This window comes from Magallana gigas, chromosome 4, assembly GCF_963853765.1.
Source record: "Magallana gigas chromosome 4, xbMagGiga1.1, whole genome shotgun sequence".
Classification (NCBI taxonomy): domain Eukaryota; kingdom Metazoa; phylum Mollusca; class Bivalvia; order Ostreida; family Ostreidae; genus Magallana; species Magallana gigas.
In genome coordinates, this window is record NC_088856.1 from 36,504,914 (window position 1) to 36,518,648 (window position 13,735).

At 34.9% G+C, this 13,735-nt stretch overlaps 1 protein-coding gene across 4 annotated transcripts; it reads right to left on the minus strand.

Annotated features, from left to right (window-relative positions):
• Positions 1-395: 395 nt before the first annotated feature.
• LOC105346453 (succinate-semialdehyde dehydrogenase, mitochondrial) lies at positions 396-11,307 on the minus strand. 4 transcript variants are annotated; one of them, XM_034451410.2, is made up of 12 exons: positions 11,248-11,307; positions 9,477-9,663; positions 8,249-8,370; positions 7,046-7,129; positions 6,525-6,695; positions 6,095-6,211; positions 5,705-5,848; positions 5,181-5,324; positions 4,584-4,742; positions 3,720-3,883; positions 3,286-3,344; positions 396-1,553 (listed from the first exon to the last, which is right to left on the minus strand). In XM_034451410.2, the coding sequence occupies exons 2-12, from the start codon at positions 9,589-9,591 to the stop codon at positions 1,348-1,350; spliced, it is 1,485 nt and encodes a 494-aa protein (XP_034307301.2). In that variant the 5' UTR covers positions 9,592-9,663; positions 11,248-11,307; the 3' UTR covers positions 396-1,347. The 4 variants fall into 4 exon arrangements, with proteins under 4 accessions (XP_034307301.2, XP_065938375.1, XP_034307299.2 ...); XM_066082303.1 differs by having other exon boundaries at positions 11,243-11,276; XM_034451408.2 differs by lacking the exon at positions 11,248-11,307 and adding an exon at positions 10,927-11,037.
• Between the last annotated feature and the right edge of the window lie 2,428 nt (positions 11,308-13,735).

Below are 13,735 nucleotides of genomic sequence, written 5' to 3' on the forward strand. Positions count from 1 at the left end.
ATAATTGTTTGTTTTGCATGTTTTAATGAAACCAATATTTATTTATATACAATGCATCTGAAGGGGAAAAACACTGATTAATTAAAGACTGAGAAATCCATCAAATGAGTTATTTATTTTTAAACACTCAAATATCAAAATTAAGCTTTAAATTTATTAACAGTGGTTTCATCAATATTCATTGAACACCAAGTTTTGTTTATATTGTTTGAATTTTTGATGAATGAAATCAATCAGTTTATTAATTATTAAAAGTTTTTAAATGTAATTACTTAGGATCAAATATACAAATTTATGTACTGATTTTCACTAAATCCTTAAAAATTGATTTAAAATGAATATTACCATTGTTTAAATATAAACAAGAAGATTAAAATTACAACAAGAGAAAACAACAAAATTGTGCGTAATATTTAATTCCGATTACATCTTTAACATGTTTAAAAACTGTTTCATTACAAAAATTAACAAGGATAAATATTGTCGGTCTTAAAATAGACCAAATATTTTTAGAAATATTTTTTTTAATTGGATCGACACTCATTCACAATGGAACATACATTCCTTGTATTGCATTTCATGAATACAATTAGAGATTGATAATCACATACAGCGTTATGTTCATGAAAAAATATTGATTTTATTTTTTTTGGATGGGTGCATCACATGTTGATTTTTAAGGACTGGCTGGCTGAATAGTAAACAAATTATCCATCAGATCTAACTTTGAATTTTAATACATTTTACCATAAACCATTATTTTGTGATGAAAGAAATAAAATATTCCAGCTTTAAAAATTGAAATATTTTCAGAACTCTCCAATTAAAGGAGATTAATATATCGGTAATCCAAAAATGGCCATGGTCACCCAGCTTCCTTAAAATATTATTTTTTAAATTAAACAAGTTCAAATATCCATGCAAATACTCTTAATAAATGAAAAATACATGTATGTAAAAGAACAGCAAATACTTGGAACTACAATGCTTATTCTAAAGTATAAAATGTTTTTTATCATTACAAGTATAATATTATAAATGTTATTCAAATTAATGAGGGGGGAGAAAATACATGAATGTATGAAATACATTCATTTGGATATGAATGAACTATTTCAAGCATACTAAAAATAATTATCAAAAATAACAATACAACAAAATAAAATCAATAACAGATTAAAGAAGACATGTTTAAAATCAATAATATTACCCTCTCTACACAATGATTAGGAAATTATCAAATCCCTTCCCGTCCAATACAACATGAGAAAAATCATCTTTTTCAAATTAATATGTCGGAAAAATAATGAATTTCTTGATGATCTGCTATTACCTGGTACTTTCCAATCAAAGACCTCCCATGCACACATACTTTATTTCTAAATACTCATCAATACCGTAGCGCCCCCCTTCACGCCCCAGGCCCGATTCCTTCCATCCTCCAAACGGTGCGTCCGGAACGGAGATGACCCCCTCGTTGACCCCAACCAGACCCGTCTCAAGACGCTCGGCCACCCTCCAGATCTGTCCAAGGTCACGAGAGTAAAAGTAACCTGGGAAGGAAAAATCAAAATCACACTCAGGTAATAATCAAAGTACTGAAGTACTGACGGGAGTTGATTTTATCTATTATTATTTATCTTAAAATCAACTTACATTGTATATGTAATTTTGCTTGGCAAGTAGTTTATAATCTCTATTTCAATTGCGAACATTTTTATAATATGGATCCTCGGACTTTTCCGACAAGAATTTCGAGAAAACCTCTTATGAATCATGTTGTGTAATATTTAAAAATAGAATTGATTTCATCAAACTATGTATCGGTATTCGAAATATTTCAAAAAGTGTATGGATCCAACCAATAATGAACTCTAGTCTCGTTCAACCAGATGCTTGGCTGTCTCCGTTAATCTCCGACAATTAAGAGATACCAGGTCACGTGATAGCTTGATGATGCGACGTCTAAATATAGACTGACTCTCTGCTTGTTGGAGATGTACAGAGACAGCTGATGGTTGAACGAGACTATATTGATCTCTGGCGTAGGAATACATTCAACTGTAAAAAGCGTCTAAATTGTTCGTACTATTTAAAATCTAAATTTAAATTTTAAATTAAATAAGTTTCCTTTAAAAAAATGCTTCAGCGTACATTACATTGAATTTATCGATTATTTTCAAGAACTAACTCTTGTCAGCAGTGATGATTTGTGCTTAGTTCCAAACACTGTTTCAGTTTCGGTTTGCCAGAGTAACTGCATAGGAGAGTTGATTAAAATCAACTCCCAAAAATCATATTTAACTATTGCAACAGTAAAAGTACCCTGAGGGGGAAAAATCTAAATCATTCTCATGCAGGTAGAAAAAAATCAGAGAGAGAGAGAGAAGGAAAAGAGTTAGCTACTGCAACAGCAAAAGTACCCTGTGGGGAAAAGAATTAAATCAGACACAGCCAAACAGAAATCTATACTGCATCAGCAAATTTTAAGGTAGCTTTGAAGGGAATTTCAAAATGATTTATTTTCTAGGGATGCAGATCAACTTAGTACTTCAAGAATATTGTCTATTAACAATTTGGTTTTCCCTTACATTAACAAAATGCAAAAACCCTGCACTGTAAACAATTTTCTGATTAATAATTTCTTTATAAAGTAATAATTAATTTAAAAATGATATGTCTACTTTTAGGCAGATCATGGATAGGTACCTTAGATGTTTTCATAGTTTCTTTAAAGTTGCTAAATAATGACTATTAAACAACAACCAGTTTACAAGACATGTACATGTAAAATTTCGCTATTTGATCAAACCTTGGAGCCTAAAGAGCTTCTCAGAAGATCTAATCATGCAACAATCCAAGTTCATATACAATTTAAAACTGGATTCCAAAGTTAAAGTAAACACTTGATATTTACACAAAATGGAATGAACGTAATTAATTACAAATCTTTGTCTATGACAGAAACAAATACAAATCTTACATGTAATCATCGTAGTTACATTAATTTTAAGAATTGTATTTGTATCTTGTATCATGTAATATCATTACAGTTATTATGTTATGTCAATTATTTTTTCATACTACATTCATACTTCGTTATCACAAACTAGATGGGAGCATTTTAAAACTTCTGAGATATCTGAGTATTCTGGATATCGAGGGTAAAATACTTAACAAAAAAGTTGTTAGGACTTACAAATCAGTTCGACATATCCATTGAATTTGAGATATCAGTGTTCGAGATATCAAGTTCAACTGTATTTCTATCTACATGTAGCTTACCTGCCAATCCTGATGATGTCGCATTGGCCAACGCAACAACTTCATCCTCCGTTTTGAACCTTAAAATCAAAAAGAGACTACCGTTATTACTTCTTCAATACTTTATATGAACTCAAAATGCAAAAATTAAACACTGTAAATAGTTTCAAATGTATCATACATGAAATTTGAACTAAAGACTGTATTCCAATGAATATGATAAGTTAACAGTTAAATTTTTTGATAGATCAATACCTGAATGAGGTATTAAAATAAGGGTAAATTTCGACCCCATATTACAAAATTCTAAACAAAAAGCAGTGTTGTCTAAAAAAAAATTGTGTATATCTAGGTAATCATGATTCTTATAGATGCATTTACACAATTACGTATAATATACTACTAAATAATCCCCTTTCGAAAAAAAAAAAAAATACAGATGACTTTGTACATACTTGATGACCCCAGCAATTGGTCCGAAGTTCTCCTCCTTGGCACACCTCATGTCATCAGAGACCCCCATCAGGACAGTCGGCTCGAAGAAGTTGCCTCCCGTACTTTTCCCTCCACAGACGATCTTCGCCCCCTTACTGACGGCATCCTGTACCTGGGCCTCGATCTAAAAATAGAATAACAGCATCAATGTAACTTCAACAAATAATTTATAATGCCTAAATGAGAATATTACAAGGCTTAGAAAAATATGTACGCATGCATCAAAAAGATGTTAATTGAATCTATATTAAAAATTATCATATCTTTTATTCTATCTTGAAGAAAAGAATAAACTACTGGCAAAAGAACCACAGGGTTATTTTTTGCCCCATGTAATTTTCACCCTTCTACACTTGCAAACAGTTTTGCCCCGTCTTGAATTCACTCACAGTAGTTTTTTAAGAGTGATAGCTTGAGACATTTGAATTCACCCAGTCGTAAATTCATTCGTTGACGACGAGTGCCAAAGGGGCCAAAAAAAAACCGGGGGCGAATATTTCCTGAGTGTATACAGTATTGATTCATGATTGAAAATAAGTCAATTTTGAGAAGATTCTTTGAGCTTCAGAAAACCTTGACTTTACTGCATAGTGCATAAAATGTGAGTTACAATAACCCAGTGCGGTGGTCTGACTGTTTGACCGCCAACGTCAGATAGCTCAGTTGGTAGAAAACCTGAGATAGAGATCCACATTTTCCAGTTTCAAATGCTGGTTTGAAAAACCTCTAAACATGATGCAAGGGGTCCAGGTTCAAATGCAGATCTAGGAAACGTTAACATAGATACAATGCAAGTAAGAATTAACCAGCAAATATGGTCCTACCTTCTCGACTGCTTTCTTGTTGATGAGCGGTCCCTGGGTGGTGCCTGGAGCGGTCCCATCCCCCATTCTCAGTTCCTTCTCCACCGTAGCTCCAAACTTTTGCACAAATTCATCGTAAATACTCTCATGTATATAAAACCTGTTTGCACACACACAGGTCTAAAATAGAAAATCATTGCAAATTAATATTTTGGAGAAAAGTCTTACTAACAGATTAAGTAATATTATAATATTATTTAGTAGTCTTTGTTAAATCATTATTCTGGTTTCTCGCATCATGGTGTCCATGATTGACAACTGATATACATAGAAAAACATTTTGCAAAAGTATTTGATTTAAAAATAACTTGTTTTAAGTGAGATTTTTTTTTATTGGACAAGAATTTTTAGGCGAGTCTCCCCCCTTTCCACTTTTTTTACTATGCTACCTGTTTGAACAACATATCATGGTTTCATTACAAATACCAGTAAGAAAGAATTGTGTTTATATATAAACCAATATTATTGATATCTCATGCATTGTACCATACACCAGGTTCTATTAACATTAATTGATAAAAACCAAGTTTAGGAGGGGGAGAGAAGGATATATTTTACCTGTCCGGAACACCTGAACTTTGCCCCCATGGCCCCCAGAACAGCGGCGTCTACGTCAGCGCTGGGGAACACGATGAACGGGGCATTACCCCCCAGCTCTAGGGACACCTTCTTTACCGTGGATGCACACTGCTCCAGCAACAGCTTAAATGTAATCAAAGAAAATCGTCATTTCAGTCTAAATCTTCTTTTCTTTGTTTTTTTATGAATACGAAAATATAAACAGTGTAAACATGTTAAGTCATTATGTACTGAATTTCTAACCATTTTATAAGGAATAATACTGCGGCATCATAAAATTTTGTTGAAATACCGGTAATTATCAATTTTTTTTACAATTTGTTGAGAACATTATTTTCATGGATGCATTTATATCAATCATCATTGCATCAATAATGTGTTTCGTAATTCTTTGAGGATGTAAATTGAATTCATACATGAGCGGGGCCTATTAAATCCACAAAAATTGAGCCACCTCATATTCAAATAATACCACACTCATTTCTTGATTTTCATACACATACTTTGCCCACAAAGGTTGATCCAGTGAAAGACAGTTTGGTCACTAACGGACTCTTACAGAGGACTTTCCCGACCTGACTTGCGTTGTCACGGGAACTGGTGACCACATTTAGAACGCCTGCCGGAATCCCTGCCTGTTTGGCCAACTGAAACATTTTCAACACAAAATTTTACTATGTCTTATACGTAATTTAAAAACAGGTAAATGTATAAAGGTACACTTTGCATACATCACAGAGAGCAAATGAAATCACAGAGGGCAATTAATAGCATCACAGAGGGCATCTTTTAAAAATTACATCAAAGAGCTTGAGGGCAATAAATGCATCACAAAGGGCATTTTGCACTATATTACAAAGGGCAATATGTACATTACAGAGGGCAATACTTACATCACAGAGGGCGAGAGCTGAGTAAGGCGTGTCCTCAGCCGGTTTGAGCACCACAGTACATCCAGCAGCAATGGCTGCCCCAGCCTTCCTGGTGATCATAGCATTGGGAAAATTCCACTGAACAAAAAAGGAAAAGTAATTTTGTTGAACATGTTATGATAACATATACATGTATAACAATTTGTGTCAGCATGTATTAACTGATAAAACTGCGCAATGATTATAAGCTAAAAAGTCACCATGCCCTGTCTCTCCCTATTTCAAAGTTTGATTTTTTCTTGGAATAATTTGTCTATAGTTGATATCTAATTTTTTTTTCAATCAAAGCAAGAGGAAAAAATTCTGTTTATCATAACAAAATTTAGCAATATAATACATGGATGATATGAAAATAAGGTCACAGGAGAAGAAATTTTGAATTGTTACTGACAGGTGTGATCATTCCGGACACTCCAATTGGTTGTTTCAAAACAAGAAGTCTGCGGGTTTTTATCTGGGTCTGGATTATGTCCCCTTCCACACGTTTGGCCTCCTCTGCAAACAACTCCAGAAATCCAGCGCCGTAATTGAGCTCTCCTACCGACTCCGCAAGTGGTTTACCCTGTAGAGAATTGAATCAAATTGAATATTTCTTTAAAGAGATAGTGTCATATCTAAAACTTTATCTACCTGGTAGGTAAAAATTGAGTTTAATATGTGCATTAGAGGGATACAAAATATTGTTTTTAGTGTATATGATATGATTTTGTATTATGGAGCACAAATTTTCCCCACTGAATTCATGAATTTCACATAAAATTTGTGTTATTGCTCTTTTGATTCATATGAAATTTGCTGGATATGATATTGGTTTGCTTGGCATTGTTTACTTTTTTTAGAGTGAGATATGAAGTACGGTTTATTAATCAAAGCATGCATTGTCGAGTTCAAAGTTTTCATTCACTGATTTACCATCTCTGAGGTCAGAAGTTTGGCCAGCTCTTCTTTATTTTCATGCACCAACTCTCCCCATCTCCTTAACAGTGCAGCCCTTTCCTAGAAGTATAATTATCAAGATATGTTAATTCAATACTGTAACATTACATGTATTTATGTAGGTATACATGTAATTTATTTCATAATGTTGAACATGTAGAGCATTACATTTTCACATACCGTACTGATCAGACCCATCCTAACAGAAAGAAAACTCCAACTAAATCCAGCTGGGTTTACTTACAGGGTTTTCTCTGGGTTTACTCCAGGTTTACTAGAGTGGACCCTGAGTAAATCCAGTTTGAGAGTAAACCCAAAGTAAACCCAGAGTGGACACAGAGAGTAAACCCCAATCAGAAGTATTCCCTGAAAGCAAACGCTGCATGTATGTTTGGAATATACAAAGGGCAGGAATTACAGGCAGTAGGATGGTAAGATGGGTCTGCTTCACACCTACATGTAAGTGCATGCAGTTGACCTCAAAAGCAATTTTCAAGTAAACCCAAAGTAAACCCTGAGTGGACCCAAATTTTCAAAGTAAACCCTGAAAGTAAATCCAGGGTTTAGTTGGGATCTGCTCTGGCGCTGGTTGGGTCTGATCGGTACTGTAATATATGGTGAATATCATTCACTTGCAAGTAGTAGTGAAAAGCTTAACATGCCAAAAACCAGGTCACTATTGGATAAATTAAATTGCCCTATTGAATTGAACAAAGAAAAAAATCATCCAAATATGCATTTTCATTAACATCACATCGGCTAGCTTGATATTTAAACTACAATCACTAAAACCTTTTCTTAACATTATTATGAATATTAATTCAGCCCAGGATTGTCTGTAGAAGGGGGGGTCTGTGGGTCTTGCTTGTAGCTACACTGTGTTTGAAATGCAATAATAGCCGGGTAATTATGTCATTATAGGCGGGGGAATTCCCCGCCCTTGGGTCTTAGAGACAACCCTGCAGTCTCTCCCTATAATAAGACCAAAGTCTGCACATGTTTCTAACAATCTCTCTGCTTTTTTTTGTAACAAATGAGTGAGACAACAACATATAAGTAGACCCTTCAGCATAAAAACCATCGCTCTTCCAACTGAGGAACAGTAGTCCTAGTACAATGTAAAACTGTGGCAGCACTGCGCTCATCAAACACACCCTCAAACCTGTAATTAGCCCTAACCTTTGCGGTGGTTTCCTTCCAGCTTTGGAAGGCTTTGTACGCGACCTGCACGGCCTTCTCTGTGTCCGCAGCATCCATGTCAGGTACAGACCCAATCACCTTCCCATTGGCTGGGTTCACAACTGAAAATCAAATTTACTTCAATGTTTATTCATCGGATTCCGAAGATGAATCAAATTGTATTCAGATATGAAAATATACAACAGTTTCTAGTACCAGTATTTCCATTAAAGTACTAAAGTGTATACCATATTTTAGAATTCCGGAGTAAATATTTTTCTCTTTTTCATCATATCAACAGGTCCTATTTTATTCAATTCAGAGACGTAAAGCTTCTCAAATCTTTCCACCTTTTTCCATTATTCTAGTACAAACATTGCCACCTGATATATAAACAAGATGGCCTGACGTATTCAATTTCTTGATACATTGCACTGGAAAGTCATGCACCAACTCTTTTTACTATTTTCATTCTTATAGGAAGACAGGGTTACAAACTAGGACAAATTACCATGCTGAAACAGCAAAGAGAAATCTTGACAGCACTACGTTTAGATGGTGTCATTTTATAATATTTTGATATTCACATTTGTTTGAAAATTATTAGAACCTGAATAATTCCATTTAGTTCCATATTAAACTAGCTGCCAAGTAATTCATTTTATGGAAGGAGGTCTCTGGCAAAAGTTATGCAATATATCAGTTATCCATCGACCAATAAAAAAACTCCTGTCTTATGTTGACCTTGACTGTTACCGAAAATGACCTTTGACCTTAACCTTTCAACTTAATATGAAACTTGAGCCAGAGTCGACACATGCATCTTGTATTATGCAATATATAGTTCAAAGGTCAAGGTATAATTCATGGAAACACCCTGCTGTGACAGGCCAAAAACAGTATGTACCCTGATATTTGATCTCCAAGACTTGTACCTGATTAAGAATTCTGCATTATGCAGTTGCGATATTGCTTTACAGTGCAAGACTCTGAAAATTTCTTGCTATGCATGTCTGTTCTTATATCAGCTGGTGATCGGCATCACACAGGTATACATGTATATGCCTGAGAAAATTAAACTTTAAGCAATACAATACATTAGATTACATACCCTGGTGGTTTTAAAACCACTGGACCACATACATAAACAGGTATACATGTACATATATGAGATATTTAATAGAAACTGGACCACATATACAGGTATCTGAAGCTTCTACATGTGTACCTTCAAAAGTTTTGCCGCTGCTAGCTGCCACCCATTCTCCATTGACGAAGGCCTTGTCAAACACGAACGAGCTTGCTGCTCTAGCTCCAGCTTTGGGTGGGGCCAAGTTGTCCATGATTTTATGAAAGGTTGAATATAAGCGATGCCTGGAGGCTGATCTGAAAATCTTGGCTGCTGCAAAGGCCGGCTGAAAAATTCAAAATACACATTTTATCACTAGAGCTGCAAATTTTTTTATTATCAGTATATTATGACTTCCATATTGTGAAGGTAGAAATCAAGATGGGATGTGACATGAATTTCGATTTAGCACATTTACAGCCATGCTCAGGAAAAAGTCTGGTCTGATCAATGTTTCTCTATGTCTACAAATTTTACCCAACATGGCAACTGTTACAATATATAATATGAATAACTTTAAGCCATTGATGATTTTATTCATTGACAAAAAAAAACCCAAGGGTAATAGATTGCCAGGGTTTTAACCTGTGATGAAAAAGATTCTGTTTTATAGTGTACTACACATGTGCAGACCTAGGGGGTGGGGGGCTCTGAGGGGATCTAATACCCCCCTCTTTGCAAAATTCAAATTCTTTAAATATGCCTCAGACCCCCCACCTCCCTCCCCCCTTTACCTTGGCAAACACAAAAAAACTGTCGGTTCCCCTACCCTGGAAAATTATTTTGAATGTGGGCATGTTAAATAACAATCACAGAGGATAATCATGATAATTGTACTTGCTATTGATCATCATCATGAAAACTATAAATCAAAATTAAATCATAAGCTATATATGAATTTTAACGTTATACATACCATTTTGTGTGTGTGTGCGCGCTACTGAGATTTCACAAATACAATGTTTTTCTTCTCCCCCCAAAACCCATCAAGCATTTCAACTGGGTTAACACACATGTTTGTATCTATCACATGTCTTTCTCTTTTTTTTTTACACATTCAACAATTCTCAAATGGTTGCCCTGTAGCATATATCATATAACACGGGCAAGGAACGCGGGGTATTCTACACAAACAATTATTTATGATATCGTTTACTAAGAATACACAAGTTGGTAATTGGAGTAGATATAGTGTAGATACTTTAAATAATTATGTACAGGTAGCCACCCCCCCCCCCCCACCCCCCCCCCATCCCCACCCTTTTAAATCGATGGTCGTCTGTACGTTAATTTGCAAACGTTTAAATATATGAATGGTTTATTTAACAGTTTGCAAAAACAATAATGTGTGATTGTGTACCGGGTATTTTTGCACACGTATGAAGGAAGACGTAACAACTAACATTGATGAGTCGGGACAATAAATAAATTTGTTTTTACGACGTAGATATTTATTGTCATTCTCCAGTGCAGTGATAAAAAGATGCCGTATGCACTCCATATCTTGAAATATATACAATGCAATAAGATAAACAGCTTGTATTCCTACCATCTTCATCTTAATATGCCTCTCCCATGTCAATGCCCTTTTATTTGTCTCGTCTACTTTCACTTTTTGTTTCAACCCCAAGGACTAGTTTACCAACCAAGCGCGAGTTACTTCCCTTAGACTAGGCCCTATTACGTTAATGATTGATGCTTAAAATAGGAAATTTATTTCAGCATTTATACTGCTATAGAAATTCATAAGATTGAATATTTATGCATACATATACGGTTATACAATTCATTACTTTTGATTTTTACAGAAAAAATGTTTAAAATTATCCTGCTTTCTTCTTCGTGTCACTCAAACTTTTCTTCACCTTACCTTCCACGTGCGTCGGAAATGTCAGTGTGTTTGCTCTAGACATTTATTTAGATAAGGTGGGACAAAGTAGGCCAATTTACCTGTATACGATAGGACAATCGGAAAGTCGTTTCTAATAACTCATATAGCTACGGTTGAAATCAGTACTTGAAACATGTAAATTCATCAGAACTCCAGTACTTAATTTTAGAATAGCAAAGATTTGCCATGTTACTCAGTGCATGTGCAAATCTAGAGGAACTATAGAGGGTGTCAGGGCGGCCCTGACCCCCCCCCCCCCCCCCTCCTACCCCTAAATATTTAAAGTTACAAAATATAAGTTAATCTTTTTTTATGCAAAATGAAGAATAATTCGTGTTTTCCGTCACAGGTGCTTGAGGACAGGATCGACCCTACCCCTTCCACCCCCACCCCCAAGTATAAAGACTTTACTCTTCTTTTTTTTTAAATTAGATTATTCTTTTATGACATATTTCTAATCTTATTTATTCATTCATGGCCCAAAAACTGTTTGTTTTAGGTAATTTTGTGCCATGAATACGATACGTTTAAATACGATAAGAAATATGTCATAAAAAGATAATTTTAAAAAATATATATTTATATATAGTCCCGATTAAATGTCTATATACTCGTGGGTAAGGGGTGAAAGAGGGGGGGGGGGTCGATCCAGTCCCCAAGCCCCTATGGCAAAGCATATAAAACACAGGATCAAGGAAACGCGTTAACATGACGTTGCAATGATTTTGGGTTGCGCTGGGTCACTGGACGTCAGCTTACATGTACCAGATATGATCTAATTATCATTGCAATTTGTATGGAAATTTTTCACATTAATGAATGGTATCCAGGTTAACTTTTTAGTGAAATTCAATGGTTCATCTTTTTTCTTAAGGGAGTAAGAATAAAATGTCTAAATAATATCCAAACAACACTTATAATATATTCAGCTCTTGCAATCTAATTATTGAAACACGACTCCTCTGCGATACGATAAAACTACTATATAGCACATCATATTTTACATGTCAAATTTTATAGATTGACTACTCTCGATGCGATAAATGAAATGTAATTTGCAAGTTAATGAAAGATTAAAGCGATTGTCAAATTTCAATTTTACCTACTTGTATGCAACCATAAATTGCGTTCAAAGCTCCATAATTTAAGCATATGCCATCAAATTGGAAATGCTATGTAAAATTCAAATGGATATGCAATCATAATTAACAAGATATAGATCTGTGAGCCAATGCTCATTAGTGATACCCCCGCTCTGATGTGAATATGCAAAATAAGCAAAGTCGACATTTAACAGAAAGCTGGCATCCGATTGGTACAGAAATATATCTCACAATATGGCATGCTTAAACGGATAGTGTGTTAAAATTTCAAGCATCTGCGATAAATAGTTGCTGAGAAATCTTTGAGGAAAATTTGTTTGAAAATTTTGTCTAAAAATAAACAAAGTCATTATTTAACAGGAAGTTGCCATCCGATTGGTACAAAAATACATCCCACGATATGGCACGCCAATACAAATACTGTGTAAAATTTCAAGCATCTGTGATAAACAGTTGCTGAGAAATCTTTGACAAAAATTTGTTTGAAAATTTTGGCTTAAAATAAACAAAGTCGTTATTTAACAGGAATTTGACGCCCGATTGGTACAACAATATATCCCACGATATGGCATGCATAAACAAATAGTGTGTAAAAATTTCAAGCATCTGCGTTAAATAGTTGCTGAGAAATCTTTGACGAAAATTTGTTTGAAAATTTTGGTTAAAAAATAAGCAAAGTCGTCATTTAACAGGAAGTTGACGTCCGATTGGTACAAAATATATCCCACGATATGGCATGCCTTAACAAACACTGTGTTAAAATTTCAAGCATCTGTGATAAATAGTTGCTGAGATAAATGCGACAGAAATTTTTGTTACGGACGGACAGACAGTCGGACGGACAGACGGACAGACAGACACACAAGGGTAAAACAGTATACCCCCTCTCCTTCGGAGCGGGGGTATAAAATAATCAGTATTTATTGTACCCATTGTATCATGAACAGTACTTGCTTTGCTAGAACATTTTCCATAATGCTCTAAATGTCACATGCGTATACATGTACGTTTAGAGCAAGAATGTGTGAATCTTAGGGGAGGGGGGGGGGTCTGGTGGTTTCAACCCTCCATGGCCACCCTGGAAAATTTAAACTTATTCATTTCATTTATGATAAAATTATAAATATAGGTCCTCTCCCCCCACCCCGACTGGCAAACATAATTGTCAACTCGGATCCTCCCGAAAAGTTTCTGAATTTGCGCACGTATGGTAATGAAGGGTTCTTTAACTTTGTGGTACAAATTAACTAGATCTGTCTCGACTGCAGCACAGGGGCCAAGCCCATTTTAACATTAATTTCATGGTTACATTGAAATTAATGTTAAAACGGGCTTGGCCCCTGTGGACTGCAGTATAAAGATAG